Source organism: Anopheles arabiensis, chromosome 3, assembly GCF_016920715.1.
Source record: "Anopheles arabiensis isolate DONGOLA chromosome 3, AaraD3, whole genome shotgun sequence".
Taxonomy (NCBI): Eukaryota; Metazoa; Arthropoda; class Insecta; order Diptera; family Culicidae; genus Anopheles; species Anopheles arabiensis.
Genome location: NC_053518.1, coordinates 92,615,026 through 92,634,934, shown reverse-complemented (window position 1 = coordinate 92,634,934; position 19,909 = coordinate 92,615,026). Strand labels below are relative to the sequence as shown.

The 19,909-nt window shown below is 46.5% G+C and overlaps 1 protein-coding gene across 10 annotated transcripts in view; it reads right to left on the bottom strand.

Annotated features, from left to right (window-relative positions):
• Nucleotides 1-6: 6 nt before the first annotated feature.
• LOC120903008 (ecdysone receptor) overlaps nt 7-19,909 on the bottom strand; it is a 188,624-nt gene continuing 168,721 nt past the window's right edge. For all 10 annotated transcript variants that reach the window (XM_040312175.1, XM_040312169.1, XM_040312170.1 and 7 more), the window contains 5 exons: nt 6,757-6,930; nt 6,336-6,658; nt 6,107-6,253; nt 5,879-6,031; nt 7-5,800 (listed from right to left, as the gene is read on the bottom strand). In XM_040312175.1, the coding sequence (XP_040168109.1) occupies nt 4,916-5,800; nt 5,879-6,031; nt 6,107-6,253; nt 6,336-6,658; nt 6,757-6,930 (1,682 nt within the window). In that variant the 3' untranslated portion in view covers nt 7-4,915. The remainder of the gene's footprint in view (nt 5,801-5,878; nt 6,032-6,106; nt 6,254-6,335; nt 6,659-6,756; nt 6,931-19,909) is intronic.

The window sequence follows — 19,909 nt, the reverse complement described above, 5'->3', positions numbered from 1 at the left end:
TTTGAATTAAAAAAGAAATATTTTATTACAAAAAAATAATAAAATAATATAGCAATAATAAAATGTAACTATCGATAAAGTCATTAATAGTATTTGAGAAAATTTTGCACATATCCCAGTTCAATGCTTACACACGAATTACACAAAACTATTACGCACTATGCACGCTCTTAATGCTGTATGCTTTCTGGCTCGTTGCTGGCGTTGTTTGTTGTTGTTTTTTGTTTCAGCAACTTTTCCCCATTTTTTGTGTGTTTTTTTCCTCTCCCTTTTATTCCTAATCCTTCCTATCCTTCGCCTATAATACACGGTTGTGTGTAATCGCGCTGCTCTCTCGCTCTCTTGGTTTTGCCCTTTTGCCCTTACCTTGTCCTTACATGTGTAGATAAGAATCGTCTACGTGTGTGTTTTCTTTTAAAAGCTGTACAATTTTACACAAAAGCGCGGCAAAATTTTCCTTCTGCGTTGTTTGTTTTTGCTCTCGTTTTTCCTATGTTTTATCTACAGTTTGCACAGCGTGTGTGTGTCTTCCATCCTTCAGCTGCATTCGTGTGCTAGAGCTCTAATCGGTGTGTAGTGTTTTTTGTTTGTTTTGTTCTGCACTCTTCTTATCCTGTGTGTTGAGATTTTATACTCCCCAAAAAGCTTCTTTTTCACGTTAATTACAAAGGTTTTTTTTAACTTTTTTTTTCCTCTTCCCTCCATCGTGTGATAAAGAGAGAACGAAAAGGTTGGTTGGTTTTCGTGGGCGCATCTATTCTTTTCGGGTTATGAGGTGGTGTTTGCATAAAACTTGCTTCTCCTCCCATTCGTTTCATCGGACACTTTTCATCGCACTTCCAAAACGAAACCATCACGACGCCGCTCCAAGTAATCAGTCCGTTTTGTTGTTTGCCTCTCATTACTCGTGTTTCACTACAAAAAAATCACTCTTTTTCAATTCGTTTCCCGTTCCCGCCTATCTAGTAAAGTTTTGTTGTTGTTTATGTTGTTTGTTGTGTGTTTTCTACATGTTTGCTTTTCACTTTTCACGTTGTTTTCTTCTCGAGTTATCATCTTTTGCAACGCAAATTACATCTTTACTGTTGTTGTTTTTTAATGTTTTGCTTGTCTTCCTTTTTCTGTTCTATTTTACTGTTTGTAATGAAGTTTGAAGATTGTATGAATGAAGCTGCTTTACTCCGTACACTCTGTTCTGCTTGTTTAATGGTGTGTGTTTAAACTGTTGTTTTCTTTTCTTTTTTTAGATTTCCTGCACTGTTTGCGACATTTGTTTGTGGTTATTTGTTTTGTTTTGTTTGTTTTGTCAAAAGGCACCTCCGTTTCCGAACACAAACAGAAAGAAAAACTGTCTTTTTTTTTTAAAGTTTTCTTACATACACTCTTTCTACACATTCGCTTTCTCTCTCCCCTATCACACCACACATACACGATTTCTTCGTTCATTTTCTTTATTTTCATGTCTTATTTTCTTCTCCTTTTTGTAAAGCAAAGTGCAGTAGCTCAGGAAGCAAAACTAAATTAGCACAACGACAGTCAAAAACTAATTCTGGTTGTTCCCTTCTTGTTTTGCTGCTTTTGTTGTTTGTTTTTATTTTTTTAAAAGCTTTTTTTCCTCCATTTCACTTTATTAGAAACAACTACGGAAAAGTAAAACACACGCACATTAGCAGCTTGCAACTAATTGACAACCGCAAACGTTTAATGGTCGTTTTTGCTTTGTAGGAACGGACGGGTGTGGTATTGTGGAGGGTGTGTGGTATGATTAAATGGAATAAATTTAAAATTTTACTATAAAATTAATATAAGGGATGGAAACGTAATTTAACAAGGGCACAACGGGTGGGGGGAGAGAATCTTTCTTTGTTACAGTTGGCCGCATTTGGCTAGAAAACGATTTACAACAACTCTTTTGACTAATAATTGATTTAATTGTTTGCATTTTCGACTAAAACAAAATGGGTTCTAGTGCATACACACGCACAAACGCAAACACAGAAGAGTGGTCGCGCGGCACAAGGAAAGAGATTGAATAAAGGTTAACGGAAACACATTACGCATTACAGGATATGTTTAAAGTAACAACCGATTGTTTGTGTGGGTGCGTGTGCGTTTTGCAACGACAAATAAAGAAGCCTTTCTGAATTCAGGAGGTTTCTCCAAAAACCTGGATTTTTTGAGCCTAGGGAGGAGGAAAGTGTGTAAAACTTAAATGCACATCGTTTTATGTTCTCTAAATTCCATACTAAATTGTTGTTACACAAGCAACAAAACCTATGCATTCAAACTACAATTCTTTTGCCATTTTGCTACATTATAAACGTTTCTCACTCTCTTTTCCCCTTTTCCTTTCCTTCCTTCCACTCATCAATCGATCAAACGCCGTCGTGATGAAGATAGCAGGCAGCAGCAAACACCACATTTGCGATTTGTGTTGAACCGTTTTGTGTGAACTGCATTTGAAGGAAGGTGCGCCTTTAAATTTGAGGGTTTTGCTTAAAACATTTTAAACTCACACTACTACACGATCGTCTGCGTGTGCTATTATAGAGAGATAGAGCGAGAGAGTTTTTGGGGGAAAAAGAAAGGACACGCAGTGTGTTTCGATCCGGTCGATTCGTCCCCTTTTTCCCTTTCATTTTTAGTGAAACTGTGTGTTTTTTTCCCCTACTAAACCACACAAAACAACGCGCGGAAGAGGAAGTGGTCGCGGGATCATCTCACACACAGCTGCTACGGCCCAGAGTACTACTTCTACTACTACTGCTGAACCGCACTGAAATTCGTTCCAAATATCGGAAAACAACCACCGCCATTAGTGCGAGAAAATCCCCCCAACTTCATCTTCCCGCTGTTGCGGTTTTTTTCGGGTTTTGCTTTTATAAACCACGTGCCTGTGTGGAGAGGTTTTTTTTACCGAAAGAAACTTAGCTCCGCTAGCTTATTAACTCTATCTTTCTGTGAGGGGGGGGAAGGAAAGTGGAGCGATTTGCTTCTGTAAACACTGTATTCCCGGGTTCACACAATAGCTTCCCCTACATATATCCTTTTTCTTTTCTGTTTTTCTCTTGCGCAAGGGCTAGAGTGCTTGCGCCGCAGACACTCACGCACACACACACACCATTTCTCGCCATCTAAAGCCAAGAGAACAGTGTGCGTGCGTGTGTGACCGCGCTAATAGTAATATTGTTGATCGTAATAGTAGTAATAATAATAATAATAATATATGCTTCTCTTAAAAATTATTAACAAGTCACAGCCAAACGATACGAAAGAAGGTGTTTCCGAACCGCACACCGCACACACCTGTCCATATCTTACCCTTCAACAGACACGCACACACGTACCGCGCGCGCGGTGTTACTAGCGTGGGGCGCGCGTCCACCTTACAACACATACACCTCAATCGTGTGAACCTTGTTGTAGCGAGCCGCTTCTTTTCTGTATGCTACTGTATTTCTCTATTGGCAGTAGGAGGCGTTGAGCCGTCAAAAAGGATGTGGAATTTTGGGTTTTCCCTTTCTCCGGCGGGTGCGACTTGCTTCGGTTGCATTTCGTTTCACAATAGCGCTCTCCTTCTCGCAGTGTTTTAAGGGTAGTAGCAATTTGACAAAGTAAAATGGTAGTGGTAGTAGTAGTAGTAGTAGTAGTAGTGGAACTACACTAATACTACAACTACAGCAGCGCAATGTAGCTGTGGCAGTATATTTCATTGTTGAAGGGGTTCTTCCACGCGGAGGAAGTGTGTGTGTGTGTGTGACGGTGTTCTTAAGTTGGATTGTTGGGGGGTGCAAATGGGTGCAGCACGTCTCGTTGCACCTTCTTTCGCAGCTTTTCCACAGTAATAGTAGTAGCAGTAGTAGTCGTAGTAGTAGTAGTAGTAATAGTAGTTTGCTAGTGTGTTCCCCTTTAGCTTATTTCAGTATCGTTAAACATCCCTACCGCTTAAATACACTGCACACGCAGCACATCGTTCTGTGCACACTCTTACCAATTACCCCCGCATCCGATGGGTAACCGGAAATGCTGCACACTGGTGCTGGTGCGCTTCCCTACCTTACAATAATAAAAAAAAAAACGATCCTAATCCTGCCACTTACTATCGTAGAGCTAATAGTAGTACTCTTTCATCATTCACAACACAGATTTACGCGCACACACAACGCAGCGGCGGTCCGAGGGGGGGGGGGTGGGGAAAGCTTCCTTGCTCAATATTCAATTAAACACTTCACTTATCTACAATGCAAAACTCTCTATTGCAAACAATCCCGGTTTGGGGTGGGATCGTCCCTCTCCTCCCAAAGCAACAATGCTGGAAGATGTACAACAGAAGAGAGAAAAAAACGCGGCGATCCTCTAACAAACTAACTGCCTTAAACGTAAAACAATTCATTATTTCCGGGTTTTCACTTCACGTTACAGTTTACTGTACAAAAAAACGACTCTAGCTGTATAATTAGGTGAGGAATGAAATATTGTTACAACCTGCCAAAACACACACCTTAAACTTTGGGTGTGTGTGTATGTCTGTGTGTGTGTGTTTTTAAAATAAAAAAAAACATCAATCCAAAACTCGGTGGATGATTTGTGCACCGTTACTGACTCCTTTTCCAGTGTCATTTTCGCAACATTTGCACTCGCACAAACACACTCAGGAGAGGCAAAAAACCCACCAAAGAGGAGTTGTTGTGGGCCAAAAAAAAAAAGAAAGAAAAAAAAGAAAACAAATAAATTAACTCTCTACGATAAATAGAATGTCGTCGTCCGGGAAGACGCTTCCGGTGGCCGCGTGGTCGCCGTCGTCACCGCCGCCGGCAGCACCGATCAGCGCGGCCAGTGGATGCACGTGACTGTCGAACAGTACGTCCGGGGCGGTGACGGCGCCGACCACCGGGGGCACCGTGCCCTACGCTAGCTATACGACGTGGTGATCGAGCATGCTGACGGTGGAGAGCAGCCCGTTGGTGTTGCCGTTACTGTTTGCGTTACTACTACTACTGCTGCTGCTGCTGCTGCTGCTATTACTGCTGACGCCAGTGTTACTGCTGCCGCTGCTGCCGTTTACCGCACCGTTCGTGGTGATACTGTTGCCGACTACTCCTCCGACTACGCTAGTACCGCCGCCGACCGGCAGTGTGGGTACGACTCCGTTACTGTGCATCTGTTGCTGCTGTTGCAGCTGAAGCTGACTGGATTGCTGCATCGGCGTGACGACGATGGTCGACGAGGTGGATGCCATTGAGGAAGTGTTCGGATTGTCCGACTGTTGGTGTTGCTGCTGCTGCTGTGCGACCAGCTCTTGATGCCGAGCCAGCCCAACCGGCGGTATGTCCTGCACGTCCCATATCTCCTCCAGGAAGCGGGGCAGCTTACGGTTCTTCAGCTTGAGCGAGAAGCACATCTCCGAGTTCTGGTTGCCGAGCGTCCGCAGCTCGGTCAGGATCGACAGCAGCTTCGCGAACGTGACGCTACACTTCGGGTCGCCCCCGTGCCGGTTCAGGATGTAGACGCGCAGCGTGTCGATGTAGTAGCTCTGGATCGTTTCCACCAGCTCGGCCTTCTCGAGCCCGGGCCGGTCGGAGAAGATGACGATCGCGGTCAGCAGCGCGTACTCGACGTTGTCCACCGTGAGCGTGTACATCTGCCGGCAGAAGTGCAGCAGGTCCTCGATCGTGTCCGCCATGCCCGCCATCTTGTACGAGTCGCGCGTGTACGATCGGTTGTTGGCAAAGAGGATGGAGTCGGTTTCGGCGTCGTACCGGCGGGCCATTCGCAACATCATCACCTCACTGGAGCAGGCCTGTTTAACGCAAGGGTGGAATGGAATGACATGATGAGACGCTCATAGAGAAACGGCACTGTGTGTATGCATACTTACCTTTAGTAACGTTATCTGATCCTCCTGCGGGATCTTGGTAAATGCTGGCAGTCCCTTCGCGAACTCGACGATTAGTTGTACTGTGAGGATGGTGATTTCCGTTATGTGCCGGAAGTGGATTTCGTGGGGATCTTCCTCCTCGTTGGGTGAGTTCTAAGATGGAGAGAAGAGTATTGTGCGTTATTTTGACTACTTCAAGCATCCTGGGCCAATCTCTTGGTTACTTACAATCATTATCCTCTTGAGATCTTCCTCCGACGGTTGCTCGTAGCCATCCTGGTACCAGATCAGTTTGTAGATAACGGCCATCTGGTTCGCCGTCAGCAGAGGTATGTTTCTTTGTCGGTTTTCGTTCAACAGCTTCTCCGGCAGTAGCTGCAAAGGAGGCAATTATAGACGTAGCATTATTAAAGGAGCCTTTCTTTCTCTCTATCTCTCGCCCACTCTTTAGACTTACCGGTATCGCGGCGGTGGGCGGTGATTCACACTTCATCAGCACCGGCAGCAGCTCCGACTTGTAGCTGCTGCTGTTCGTTGTACTCACGGTGGTGGTCGACGGGTTCGGCGGCACCTTGTCCTTCTCCTTCTGCGCCTTCTTCTCCTTCCGCTTGATGGCGCACTGATTCTCCGGCACGACGCACTCCGGCCGCATGCCGACCGCGAGACACTTCTTCAGCCGGCACTCCTGGCATTTGCGCCGCATGTACATGTCCATCTCGCACGCGTGCCCAAACTTGCAGCAGTAGACCGCGTTCTTGGTGACGCTGCGCCGGAAGAAACCTGTGCAAATGCATTGAATTTAGTGTCGTTAGTGTGTGTGTGTGTGTGTGATGCGAGTGATCCGACACTTTGTTTGACTGTTTCTAATGGGGACTTACCTTTGCAGCCTTCGCAGGTAAGTGCGTTGTAGTGGTAGCCGCTCGCCCGGTCACCGCACACGAGGCAGAGCTCCTCCTGCTGCCGCGGCGTTGGGCCTTTCTTCTGCTTTTTCGCCTCGCTGCCATCGCCGGTGTAGCCGTTCAGACTGCTCGACGGGGACAAATCTTCACGGCCTGCATCAGAGAGAAGAAGAAAGAAGGAGATAAGGAGCCGAATTAGTTATTTTTATGCTTGAAGCCAGCGCGCGCTATCTGATGGTATTGAAGTGCGCAATTTAAACATTTAAACTCTTACACACATCTATCCAACATTTAACGCTGGTGTGGAGAAGACTTGGAGCTGAATAAAAGCGATTAGCACGCGAACATGTTTCCACGCAACAATGCTGCATTAAAGCACACACACAATGTGGCTGCACGATGCGCTCGTGATGCGGTTTTTGGATATCTTGCAAGTGCAATCTTCTGGCCCCACGGGCACGATAAGAAAACTGGCACGCATTTTGATGATGACGCATGGAAACCACAAAGATCACGCCCCAACAACAGCGCAACCGAACACCAAGCAAACAAACAAAAAAATGCTTTAATTACCCTCGAAAAATGGTTGCTCTTGAACTCGTTTCTGCTGTCACGGTGCGTTCCTGTGGTGCCAAGGGGGGATCAACCTCAATCCGCTACCACGACACACCACGACCACCATCATCCATCGTTATTGCAGAAATGCGTGACAGTTTTCGGAAATTCAAGAACCACGTCAACCGCTTTGGGAGTGTGTGTGTTTGTCGAGGACGACGGGGGCGCTTTTGTGGTTTATTATACGTTTATTACTACTGACAATATGCGAATGCAGAAAATTGCATTTACAGGGAGTGGGGGGGTGTACCAGCAAAATGTAATCCTTGCGATGAAATAAATTAAGCCAGACGACGAACCGGGTTTCGGTGGGTCGGTGAGGAAATGTGAGATGCAAAGAAGCGAAATCTCATTATATCATGCGCAGATGTATTTATTGTGTCAGTTTGACGGGTTGTGCATTATTAAAACGGGTTCTCTCTGACTCTCTCTCTCCCCAAGTTTTGTGGGTCGGAGTGCATTTGAGGTGCATTATTCTTATTTTTAAACCACAACTCCTCTTTTGCACTGATTTTTGGAGCAGATTTTGAGCCGTAACTCCCCGTTTTGGATTCAAAGGTACTCCCCCTCCCATCGGAACACACGCGGGATCCTTCCTGTGGACCCCTGCAGTGTGCAGAGATTTTATGCCACCGAAAATTCCGGCGATGCAGAAGCAAATCCAATTAATTATAAACGCAATCGTATATATATATCTTTCAGCCGCTGACGTGTAAAGGTCGGGTGTGGTCTTGGTGGTGGTGCCCGCCGATGGTGCCGATGGATTGGGCTGGAATTCGGTCGCGCTCGTGACGCGCGATGTGTCACGCGTCGGCACGACTAGGAAGTGGCCATCTTTCGCACACACAGACACCCGAACGCCCGACACGGTAACATGGATTTGGAGCCACAGTTTTACACCAAATTAATAACACCTACGCGCACCTTGTGACCGTTCGACCTAGAGAAGCGGGCGGGTGATTTCGAACTTTGGAGTGCAATTTTGTCGTCTATCACCGTTGCTCGAGACGGCAAAGAAGCGAGGGAAAGACACAGTTTAGGAAGGTGTGAGAGAAAGATTACCCGTAACCAGAATGCTGGAAGCATTAGAAAAGGACCCAGACACAGAAATGTTGCAGAAATGCACAGACACAGAGCAGTAAGAAGTTGCCGCTGCACATGCGGCGAATGAATTATGGCAAACTGGGCAATAAAAGAATGCAACATCACACCAGCACAATCGGGTTCGCCGGATCTCTAGAGAACCGAGGAGGAGGAGGAGGAAGAGTCTTAAAAGCATGGCTCAGACCCAAAGGGAAGATCTGGCTTCTTCTTTTTTTTGTGGGCTCAAGAGATATAAATGTGTCGTCGCGGTTGTTGCATTCCGCGAAAAAATGCACTTCTTTTGCGCGCTAAGACAAAAACACGCAGCCAGCAGTGTGTCGTTCCAGCTAATCACGCGCTCGAATGTTTGTGCAGAGGAACCAAAAAGAAAAGGATCATACAGTGAAAGAAACAAACATTCTAAAATTTTGGCAACAACCGAACCACTGAAAACGTCACGCTGCGCATTCTGTGTCTGTGTGTCCAGGGAGAAAGAGCGACCTCACGCAGGAGGCAGGCGGGAATTAAAAATCTTCCATAAATCTCCACCCAAAAGGCACAGAACGCACAGGCAGCAAGCAGCACAGACCTTTCACTTTTGGGGGCCGTTAATTTTACACATCCGTGCTGTGCCATGCCGCCGTCCGACGCCGCTGGGAGTGTGTTGCGTGTGCGCATCGGGGCACACACAACTGCTCTGCTGCAGCTCCGCTCACACTGGGTGCTTTATCGCTTGCATCGGGAACATCGGGAGGTATAATATGAACAGCTAGAACGACTCTTTTGCAGAAGCAGCAAAACAAAACAAAAAACAAAACAAAAACGCATCCAGAACCTTTAAGACGCATCGTGTTTTGTGTCGGTAGAGTGCTGCTGCTGCCTGCTGCTTATCTCACTAAGCAGCTTGACGATCCAAAACCCATCGCCCGACGCCCGATCGCCATATTTGCCAAAGCAGGCGAAATTCCTTTTGGAGAGTAAAGATAAAACAGAACTACCCGAAAAAAAGAGTCGCCGATCTGAATTACTAATCGATCGATCGTCCCAATGTGTGGTCGCCCGCAACGCGCCTCGCGGAAGTGATGCTCGGGTCTCCTCTACTCCACCACTCTACTTCTAGTTTCCTTGACAAGGTTCATTGCCATGTCGTGTCGTGCGGGAAGATTCCTTCCTGGACGAGAGCAACATTAAATTGTACGCGTGTACTAGGTACTAGTGCCTAAATAAAGATGAGATGTTTTGAAACCGACAGCTACCCGAAACCCCTTAAAACGCCACCCAAAGGACGCTGACCAGAGTTTGAGTTAGTTATGCATGTACGTTACCTTGAAAATTGAATTACAAAAAGAAAAATGAGATTTACCCGAAAAAGAGAGAAAGAGAGAGAGAGAGCAATGTTGTTGATTGCGTGAGCTATTGCAGGATATGCTGCGTGGATACTGCCATTCGCATATGCAGATTTGATTTCGTAGGAATTACCGCTACCGAAGAGATTCTGCTGACGTTCCCCTTTCGGAATGATCTGGAAGAACGAGAATCTCTAGCCGGATATCTCTGGACAACTTTATTCCTATTCCAGCTCTAACCAACTCCGCACTAGCGATCCTCGAAGGTCTCGAGAAACCGGCATACAGAGCCCGGGAGCCATTCATCATGGCACCGCAATGACGTGCTTATCAGACAACTAGAGGAGCCGCTGTGTTGTGTTGATCAGGGTTTTCAACTTTTGAAGGTGAACATAGACAGTGGAATGTCTCCGCCAACGCGAGGATCATGTAATCGTGCCCCTGTGCCACTTGGCTGCGTCACTAGCTGCTAGAAGCTTGCCCTCTGCAAGAGGCAATTGCGTTCTAGTTGTGCATTTGTGAGAGAGACTCTCTCTCTGCTTTACTGACAGAGAAAGAGAGAGTGGAGTACAGAGAGTGCCGTTTGATAATATATCGAAAGGTTAGATTACCCATGACGTCAGCCGGTCAGTCTGTGGTCGTACGACGTAGATCGACGACCTCCGACACTCGATCACACAACAGGGAAATAATCTAATGCACACGCGTTCCATGGGGAGAGGGATTGTAAATAATGCAATAGAAACTGCCAAATGCATTAGCCAGGGTGGTGTGGGCGTGTAACGATAGACGGATTGATGGTATGACGCTTACTTCTCAGAATAAAGATGTCCATAAAGATGAGCGCAGCCCGCAATTCCCTCAAGCAAGTTCAACCAGCAAGTACGCAATGTTCTCCAACAATTCAGCACAAACATCCAGAGTAAGACCTGTCGTGGATGTCTTTTGCTGAATCTTGCGCATTGATCAGATCGGGGGCTTACCTTTCAAAACTGATAATCTTCATTATTATGGGCTCCCCAACGTCCATCGATCCCGCACATGTGACAATGTCCAACACACTCAAAGTGTAGTAAGTTAAACCTTCGGATACCCGGCTCGCCCGGTACGTAATGTGACACATCTCAGCGTACTAATTTGCAGCTCATCGAACGTTGAACGATGAGCAAGAAGTGGGGGAGCAAAAAAAACAGACAACAAAAACAGGATGCTGCTCCGGAGATGATCCTTTTCCAGAGAATTTACCAGGCAAATACACGCAAATGCCAAAACATCCACCTCTTGCTGGGTGCGCTCATTCCAAGCTCGAGGAGTTCGTAAGATGGGATGGTGTATGTATAATCGCTACGACAAGCATTTACGATGCCGATGAGTTATTTTATTGCGCTCATTTATTTCCAGCACACAAAACACGGAACACAACTCATTTCCAGCATTGATATCTACCGCCCTGAAGCAGAGGTTCCACACAGTATGATGTATGCCCGCAAGGATGCGGTAGGATTCACCAACAGATTATCGTTTGGCTTTCGCACTCCTTTTCGCGAAATGATGAAGCTGTGTGGAACGATTTGTGATTGTGTACGTAAATAGGATGGACGGACGTCTAGAATTGGAGATCTTCAAATGAAGGTGTTAACCCAACTCACCACAAAGATCTCATTAGAGAGAGGCTCTAGAAATTGAAGATCTTCAAGTCGAACAGGTTTTGCGGTGTGTGCGTGTGTACTGAACTGGTTTTTTTCTCACCCGATTCTCACCCGGGACCTTACATTCAAGTCTAATAAATCCATCGAGTGCATCTGCGGTCATTTACCACCATGCAAGTTGAGTCACCAAACGGATATCTTACCAGGAGCCTGATCTTCTTCAGCCAAACAAAATTCCCTCGGGTCTGTTGTGTGGTAACCAGAATCCCGAACTCAGAACCCTAGGAGGTAAGCGATTAATTTCGCTACCATAAACGCCATCGCACGCTGGGCGAAGGTATTATTAAACAGCATCCGGAAATTCTTCCCTCCAACGCCCAACAATGTTGCAGAAATGAAACCATCTTTAAGCTAAACAGAACCGTACGTGTGTGTGTGTGAGAGAGACATTTGTTCTGGTGTGTTTGTGTGTGGGAGAGCATTTATTGTATAATTTAATGTCCAACTCCAAACTGCTACCGTTTCGTGACATTGGGGTTTTTGGAGATTGGAGGAGTAGTAGCCACAGCTTAACCGGTTCTTCCGGGGATGAAGAGGGGTTGGTGGTTTGCTGCTCACCTTCGTCGATTCGTGCAGTGGAATAGAGGAAAACAAAAAATCAGCTCCCAAAGAGCCATAATCAGGTCCATTAGTCATCATTAGCTGACCTATTTCAGATGATTTAATCCATCCTTACACAAGTCACAAATTAGTCGCCTGCAAAAAAAACGGCTGCAATTAACAACTCTAGCTACCGAAAGCTGTGGAATGCACACACGCACACACACACATGGTTGCATCGGTAACGAGGCGTGAATGCAGTAGTTTGTACAGCCATGCTGAAGCCATTTAACTGCATCATCGGCCCTTTATGGTTCATCTCGCGTTCAATTTTAGCGTCAGCAATAAAGACAAAACGTCGAAAATACTACAACGACGACACACTCTTCCCATGCCATTCCCACACATATTCGCTGCCGGTTTGATGTCGTACGAAACTAATAATACCACCCTGGTTAAGTGGCACATCAGCAGCCGCCAACCATCCGAAGGGCATTTGCGAGGGTGTTTCGATGGGAAGAAGCAAGGGAATGCAACTACACACCTTTTGTGTGTTCTGTTCTGTTCTTTGTGGTTCTGCTTGTGTGTGTTTTTGTGTACACATTCATCCGGGATCATGGCGTCCATAACCGTACAGCAGCCAGCCGGGGAGAGCATAAACGGAAGAAAAATAATAAAACCCCCAATTCAACCTTTCAGTACCCCCAACCCCACCCATGTGTGTATTGGTGTTGGTATGGTAAAAACGAGTCCCATATTCTCTGGTTGCACCCCGGGTACGCCACCCTCTCGAAATAAAAAAGCAAACATACATAAACACACACACCCGCACGGACGAAAAAAAGCGGTGAAAATATGTACACACGGTCCTGCCCGACTCGAAAAATTACTGTCATAGGTCGGGGTGGTGTAGCACCAGCACCAGCAGAGCTTCTTGGAGCAAGGGGGAGTGAGCCAGGGGAGAGGAAGAATAAAAGTGGAAAAAATGTTTATATGAGCACGATGAAGATGTGCGTTCCCTTCGGCTACCATCGCGTCCATAAGGCCCACCCTCCCTGTGCCCATCTCATCATCGTGGCCAGAAGAAAGTGAAGACAAACGAACCACCGAACGAAAGCAACCCACCACCAGTGAGTGTTTGTGTGTGCCAAGATAACCATTGCACTGTGGGGCAAATGGGAAGGGAAGAGCGTATAAAACAAAGAATTATCGATCGCTAACGCAGCGTCGTCGTCGTCGTGGTCGTTGTACAAACACAACGCAAAAGAACTGCACCCCAACCGTCGGTCGTGCAAGTGCGCTTGTGTGTGCTGCGCCGGAGGTACAACACATGCGGGTTTTCACGCAACACGCAAGTAAGTTACTGGGTTTCTCGTGTGCACTTATAGTTCGCCCCCTTCCCGGGGGCCTCCGTCTGGTCCCCGTGCGGGCGAATAAAATGTGACAGCCCCGCAGGAGGGGTTTGAGGAGGCAAAAAAGGGGCCAGCGGTGGTTGATAGATGCACAGCTAAAGATAGATACGATTCCCATCCGTAGTGTGTTGGAGCACTTGGGGACATATATACACACAGAGTTACCAGAGGCAGTACATGACGAAGCACACCAGAAGTCGTTTTTAACTACGAATATCTCTCTGGACTTCTGGAAACGGGACACGGACTCCCAGGCGGGGAGAGCGGAATGATCTTTCACACGACGCCTGACTGTCGACGACTTCTTCCTAGGATCGGAGCGTTTTGGAGTTCTTCTTCACCATCACCAGCGATGGCGAAGAGTGGATGACAAACCGTTTGGGGTGTGTAAAAATGGGTCCTCTGCTATCTTTGGAACAAACCCGTCCCTCAGCGAAGAGTCGTAGGAGAGTAGCAGCCTCCCTTTCGGAGCAGCAAGCGAGTTCTTCTTCCGGAACATCTTTAGGGCAATAAAAATGTGCGCAAATGTGCGTGTACCACCAACACCACCACCACACACAAGAAGACTTTGTGATGGAGGTTCTACACCATTCATGTACCATCAGCATCATCAGCGGCATCATTATCATCGTCATTGGTTATTGGGAATAAGATTCCTTCAATGTTGGAGAGGAAGAACTCCAGAAGATTGTTGGCGCTTTTGGAAAATTGCTGACAAAATCAATCATGATTGAGAAGGACATAAAACATCCTCTCTCCCTTCCAGTAGGTTGTAAAATGTTTACGACGAAATTGTATTGAATTAATTTAGAACCAAAAGGAAGTGGAGTGCAAACAACGAACCCTTTATGATGTCCTCCAAAATAAAAGAATCCCGAAAAACGGTCCACTCCAACCACGACCCGAAGTAACGACTTCATTCGCTATTCTGCGTATGCAAAATCTTCTGCACCATCCACGAGCGGTTTTAACTCATCGCGGCGGCTTGTTATTATTAACAGCTCTTGTCACACTTGATTGCACTGTGCAAACTCATGCTCCCCACGTTTGTTGTGTGGTTTCATCTACTTGCATCTCTCTGTCGCTCTCTCTCAACCCTGCAAAGAAGAAGATAGACCAGACAGGACACGACCGCATCCGCCTCTAGTACTGCGCCACGGTAATCTGCAACCCACAAGCTGCTGCTGCTGCTCCGCACACACCACACACAGCAGTGGCCCGCTATGCAATTTATCATCGTTACAGCAGGAGCAGCGACGTCAGTGCACATTAAAACGGGAGAGTGAAGGGTGGTGCAACAGTGACTTTCCTTTGCTGTTGCTAGAGCCGTGGCACGCAGTATATATTGGAGGAGGAGGGTAGAGAATAGAAGTAAAAATTGCCGCTGCTAGCTAGCGTTCTCTGCTCTCTGTCGTGGATGTCTGTTCAGATGGGCGTAGAACAACATCGCGTCTCTCCCCCCTGTAGGAAGGGGCACACCAGCCACGGCTACAACGGCTACGATTGAGCAGATTGTGCTTAAGTGGAAAGTGAAATGGTAAGTGCACTCACTCTCGAACATGCGCAAGAGAACTCGAGAGTGTATAGTAACGCCACCCCACCATCATCATCGACGAGGGCCCATGAGGGCACTGTGCGTCCTTGACTCTTGTCGCTTGCGCCAGAATGCACTCCGGGGCTCGCGGCGATATGGATGGATGGAGGAGGGTGAAGAGAGTACGATGCTGCCATCGTGCGGGAGATAGACGCACGATCGCAAGAAGTATTCTTGCCTACACAGACTCACACACACACAGAGACACACATAATCTGACATTCGTGCTCTTCGTGCGGTAGGTTTCCCGTACCGTCATGTACATCCGGACCGACTTGAATATGGTGGCAGGCTGCCCTCATAGCGCGGCAATAGAAGAAATCATTTTACTGAATGGAACTGGGGGGTTCGGAAACTCTGAAGTCTGGGAGATCTGGGCGCACCAACACAGAACCCACGGACGTACGCATATGAACGTGCACTAAATTACATTCGTGCGTCATGAAAGCATGCCACGAACCCACCGAGTGCAATTTGATACGCGAATTGCACACACACACACACACACACTTTGGGAATTCACTTGAACCACCCCCCGTCGTCCGTCGTGTGCGCGCACTTTCGGCCGGATGGAGTTACGAGGTCAGGGGAGGATGGGTGTATTTTGGGAGCATTTCATTTGAAGGGCAGTGTGAGTGAGGTCAGTTCCCTGTTCGAGCAAGTCCCGGGGGCGCATTGCAGTTTCGGTGTGGAATTGCACTTGATCGTGACTTGATCGCCGGGAGCGGGGGACCCGGTGAGGAGATCCCGTCATGATCGTGGTAGTGTGTCTTTCTTCTCCTTTACCACGGTGGTCTATCGGTGGTGAAATGCAGTCAGCGGAAGTCATAAGTACGTGGTGAGCTATTTTTAACATTCCGACAGTGTGTGCTGCTAATGTCCAAGAAGTTTATGGAAATGTGTCTCTTTCAAAAACTGCAAGATTTCAGATGTACATTGACTCATGCCCAAAGAAGTGTCCCAAGAGTTACTTAGACAAGCAAGGCAGACAAGACTTACTTTAGGACCGGTCGCTCGAGATATTGCAAGACGTTAATTTAGATCTCAACACCAATCTATCGCAGGTACTGCCTGCTCTGTCCCAAGAAGCTCAGACTAATCGATTTATGTCCGTGGCGGGTTCTTTCGCGCACAGGAACTGATCAACACATAGGCCTCTCGAAGACCCTTGGTAACGAATGTGTCTTGCAATGGCGGTGGTGTTGCTGCAATGTTGCAACTGAGGCTTAATGAGCGACTTGCGCACACGGAGGAACCGGTCCGCCAACTTCATCACGCTTATCCGTAAGTGTATCGATCTCCTCCTGCTCGCGTGTGTAAGCGCACGCGTACTTCTGATTGACATTTTTGAGGCGCTGCCGAGAAGCCTGAAGTCGTCACGATCACTGTTTGATGATATGGGGCCCCATCTAGGCGATAGACGCTAGACGACGAACTTGAGCAATATAGCGGCGTGCAGTCCAGTTCTGGTGAATGCCGATCGCACACACACGGCAGGCTACTACTTTCGCAAAGTCAAAGTCCACCAGCGCCGATGACTTTCGTCACGCTAATTTAGGTTTCCTTTTATAGCGAAAGCCGTAAGTTGATCATGTCATATATGATGTACGCTGCGTTTCGCCCTATCAGGCGAGCGTTTGTCCTTGAATGCGATCTTTGTTGTCTGATCTGCGTACAATGTGTGTGTGCACACCGATAGGACATGGTGTAGGATGTTGAAACATCGTTTCACATTGGTTGTTTTAATCGGTGCGATCGTAAATAACATAAAAAGCATGTCCGGAAACTTCTGGCGTACCTGGCCTGTAGTAAATCCTTTTCCCTGTCGCGAATGTTGATTCGCAAATTTATGACCATTATGACGTATGCCATTTTTATCATAAACACAAATAGGCACACCAAAAACTAAGCAATAAAATGTGACCAAACGGTGACCACGGGCAAAATTAGAAAGTTGAAAGAAAGCGAACGTGCAGTTTACAGATTCAACATCTATTTTGCATAAACGTGCGAAAAAATGGACCCCTCCAACTCTGCCAGGATGATGATCTGATGTCGATGATCCGAAGCGACCACAGAAACGGAAAGTGACCGAGTCGGTTGGTGCTGATGAACATAAAAACCAAATTTGCAACCCTGCCGAGTCTTACGGGCGTCATATAAATTACAAAAGTGGCCAGTTTTGGGGCTCGTAAATAAAACTCGAAACGCAACGCGCTTTTAATGCATCATTATGAGAAAAACAATCCTACAGGATCGACCCTAACCTGTCTGTTCTATCCGTCGTTTCTCGTTGGATAATTTCTTAACACAAACGCAACGCGGAGATCGCTATCTGACTGTAAAAGAAATGAAAAAAAACGAGCCACACTTTCAAACGAACAATATCTGGCTGCATGCATCTGTGAGCGACGGGACAGCAAGACGTCAGCAAAACCGATGGCATGTCCTTTTCCTTGCCCTGAGGGGGCTGCTAAAATTATCCACTCACGCGAAACATTCCGCTTTTCTGACATTGAAAACCGACGTGCTAGGAGACGGTTTTGTTGCTTTCCGCGATATTTTCAGCATCCGTCTAGTACATTCGCACATTCTACTGTTGCGAATTTTGTGTTTTGATAGATTTTTCAAACAAACCTCACACCATCGGAAACGCGCGGGCACATCAAAAGAGTGTGGTGGCATTCACGGAAGCGCTATTTTGCGACGCCAGTGCAATCAATTAACTGGCGAAATTGCTGATTGCTTTGAAACGCTTAAAATCGTTTTTAAATACTTCGCTTAATGATGGTCGTTGAGGTGTCATTAGCGCGTGTCAAGAATGTCGTTTTCTGACTTGGCCATTACAGCAGTACAGTGCAGCAGATGAGCAGGATCGTGTGCGAATTTCCGTTTCTATCTTATGTTTTGTATTTGCTGAATGTTCAACTCTCGATTTAAGCTCAATGGGAGTTACATTAAAATAAAAATATATATACTTTTTCATTACTCTTAAGAGTGTATCTCTTTATGTGCAAGCTACTGTATTGTAAAGCGATCATCAAGCGATCCTCATAGCGGCGACACAGTGAGTGACATCTTTTCAAACGCTTCAAACGCTAAATCGACGACCCTACAGTCTCTTTAAATGCTGTGCCATATGTGTTGACACGTGTATTTATAGTTCTCTTCGCTGCCGTGCTATGCATTCCCCCTCATTTCTGATAAGAATCGGCTTTTCGACAATGCAATGCTCTTTGAAGAGGTATTATTAGGACTTGAAGCGAAGTACACGTTCACGAATTCCACCAGTAAACACATTAAGATAATCACCAGAACCCTCCTCCTGCAGCAATGTAGCAGAGAGAACGCACTGAATGCACTTACGGGCAGGGCGCGACAGGGCGTGAGACAGGAACTCGAAGAGAGGGAGAAAGCATAATGAAGTAATTCGATGATTCATTTCAAGGTTGTAACATTGAAATACAACACGACCGCGTATGTAAGCACAACATGCAAGTAAGACATGAAAGTACAGAACAACAGACATTAGCATTGTTTGCCTGAGAGAGCAGCAGCACCAGCGACGTCGTGATATTGAGAGATTAGCACAAGAGAACGCAGATTCATTTTTCAGCGCTTGATGAATTGATTCTTTCTTTCCATGTCGTCCTGTCGTTGCGCACAAAACACAACCAGAATGGAAAGATTATGTTGCGGTTTGGGTGGTCGGAGCAGTATTATTATTATTGTTATTCTCCGACATGCGCATGCAATCTCGGACATATGTGGTGTGCTTGATTCTGGAGAAATGAAGTTCTCTACACCGTCTGGCATGCGGACAATGCGTTTTATTGTTGTTCGGGCTAATTATCTGCATCTGTTGCAAGTGGATGCCACAACATTCTGGTTGTCTGTAAGAACATTCAAATAAGGCAATTCAAAGCAAATTAAACTGTTGCGTGAAACATGGGGCAGACCTCTCACTTCCTACACACCTCATTATCGAATGTTCAAAGCATTTCAGCCTTGTCCAAAAATCCATGCCTTTCAAGACAATTCTGTCAATGATGAGGAGTTAAATAGTCCATAACTTACCGAACATTATGATAGCTGATAGCTCGCACTGACACGCTGAATGAAGTCTGGATGAAGATAATCGAACGTTCGCGTGAAAGTGACATCACGTTTCCTGCATCCCAAAAGTGCATCCTACATGCGCGCCCCGACTTCAACACTTCTAATCCGGTTCGAAGGACCAAACAAACAAAAAATCCTCAAAAATTGCATTTCATCCAGCCCCCGAATCGGAATTCAACCTTCACATTCTCTTCCTTCTATTCGTCATGTTGCTGTTGTGTCCGCTGATGATCAATAAAATGGTCTAAGCAGCCAAAGGCACCCCCCATCGTCGTCGTCGCGCTTCATACCCGCCAAACAACCCGCATGCCGTCCATGGACCGATGAGGTGTTTGTTTGCTTGTTGATTGATTCTTAATTTCTCCCAATTCCAGCTACAGCGGGGTGGAGCGTAGTGGTGTACACACCAGGAGAGGACGCATTTCAAAACCACCACGACATTTTAGGATCGCCAAAAGTGCATTGACACCCGCGGCTGAAGAAATAAACACACGAAAAAAAAAACCAGTCGCCACTTCGGTGGTGGTGGTGATGGTGGTGTGTTCTGGTGCTAAGCGCAACGACAGGACAGGGCAAGACAGCAACAACCCCCTTTTCTCCACCACTACCCGTGGACGCCGGGGAGGAGAAGCATTGAGTTGCATTTTCGTGTTTGTGATATCGTTTTGTATTTTAGTACTGCAGTCACGGGAAGTAAGAATGAGCGGGCAAGGA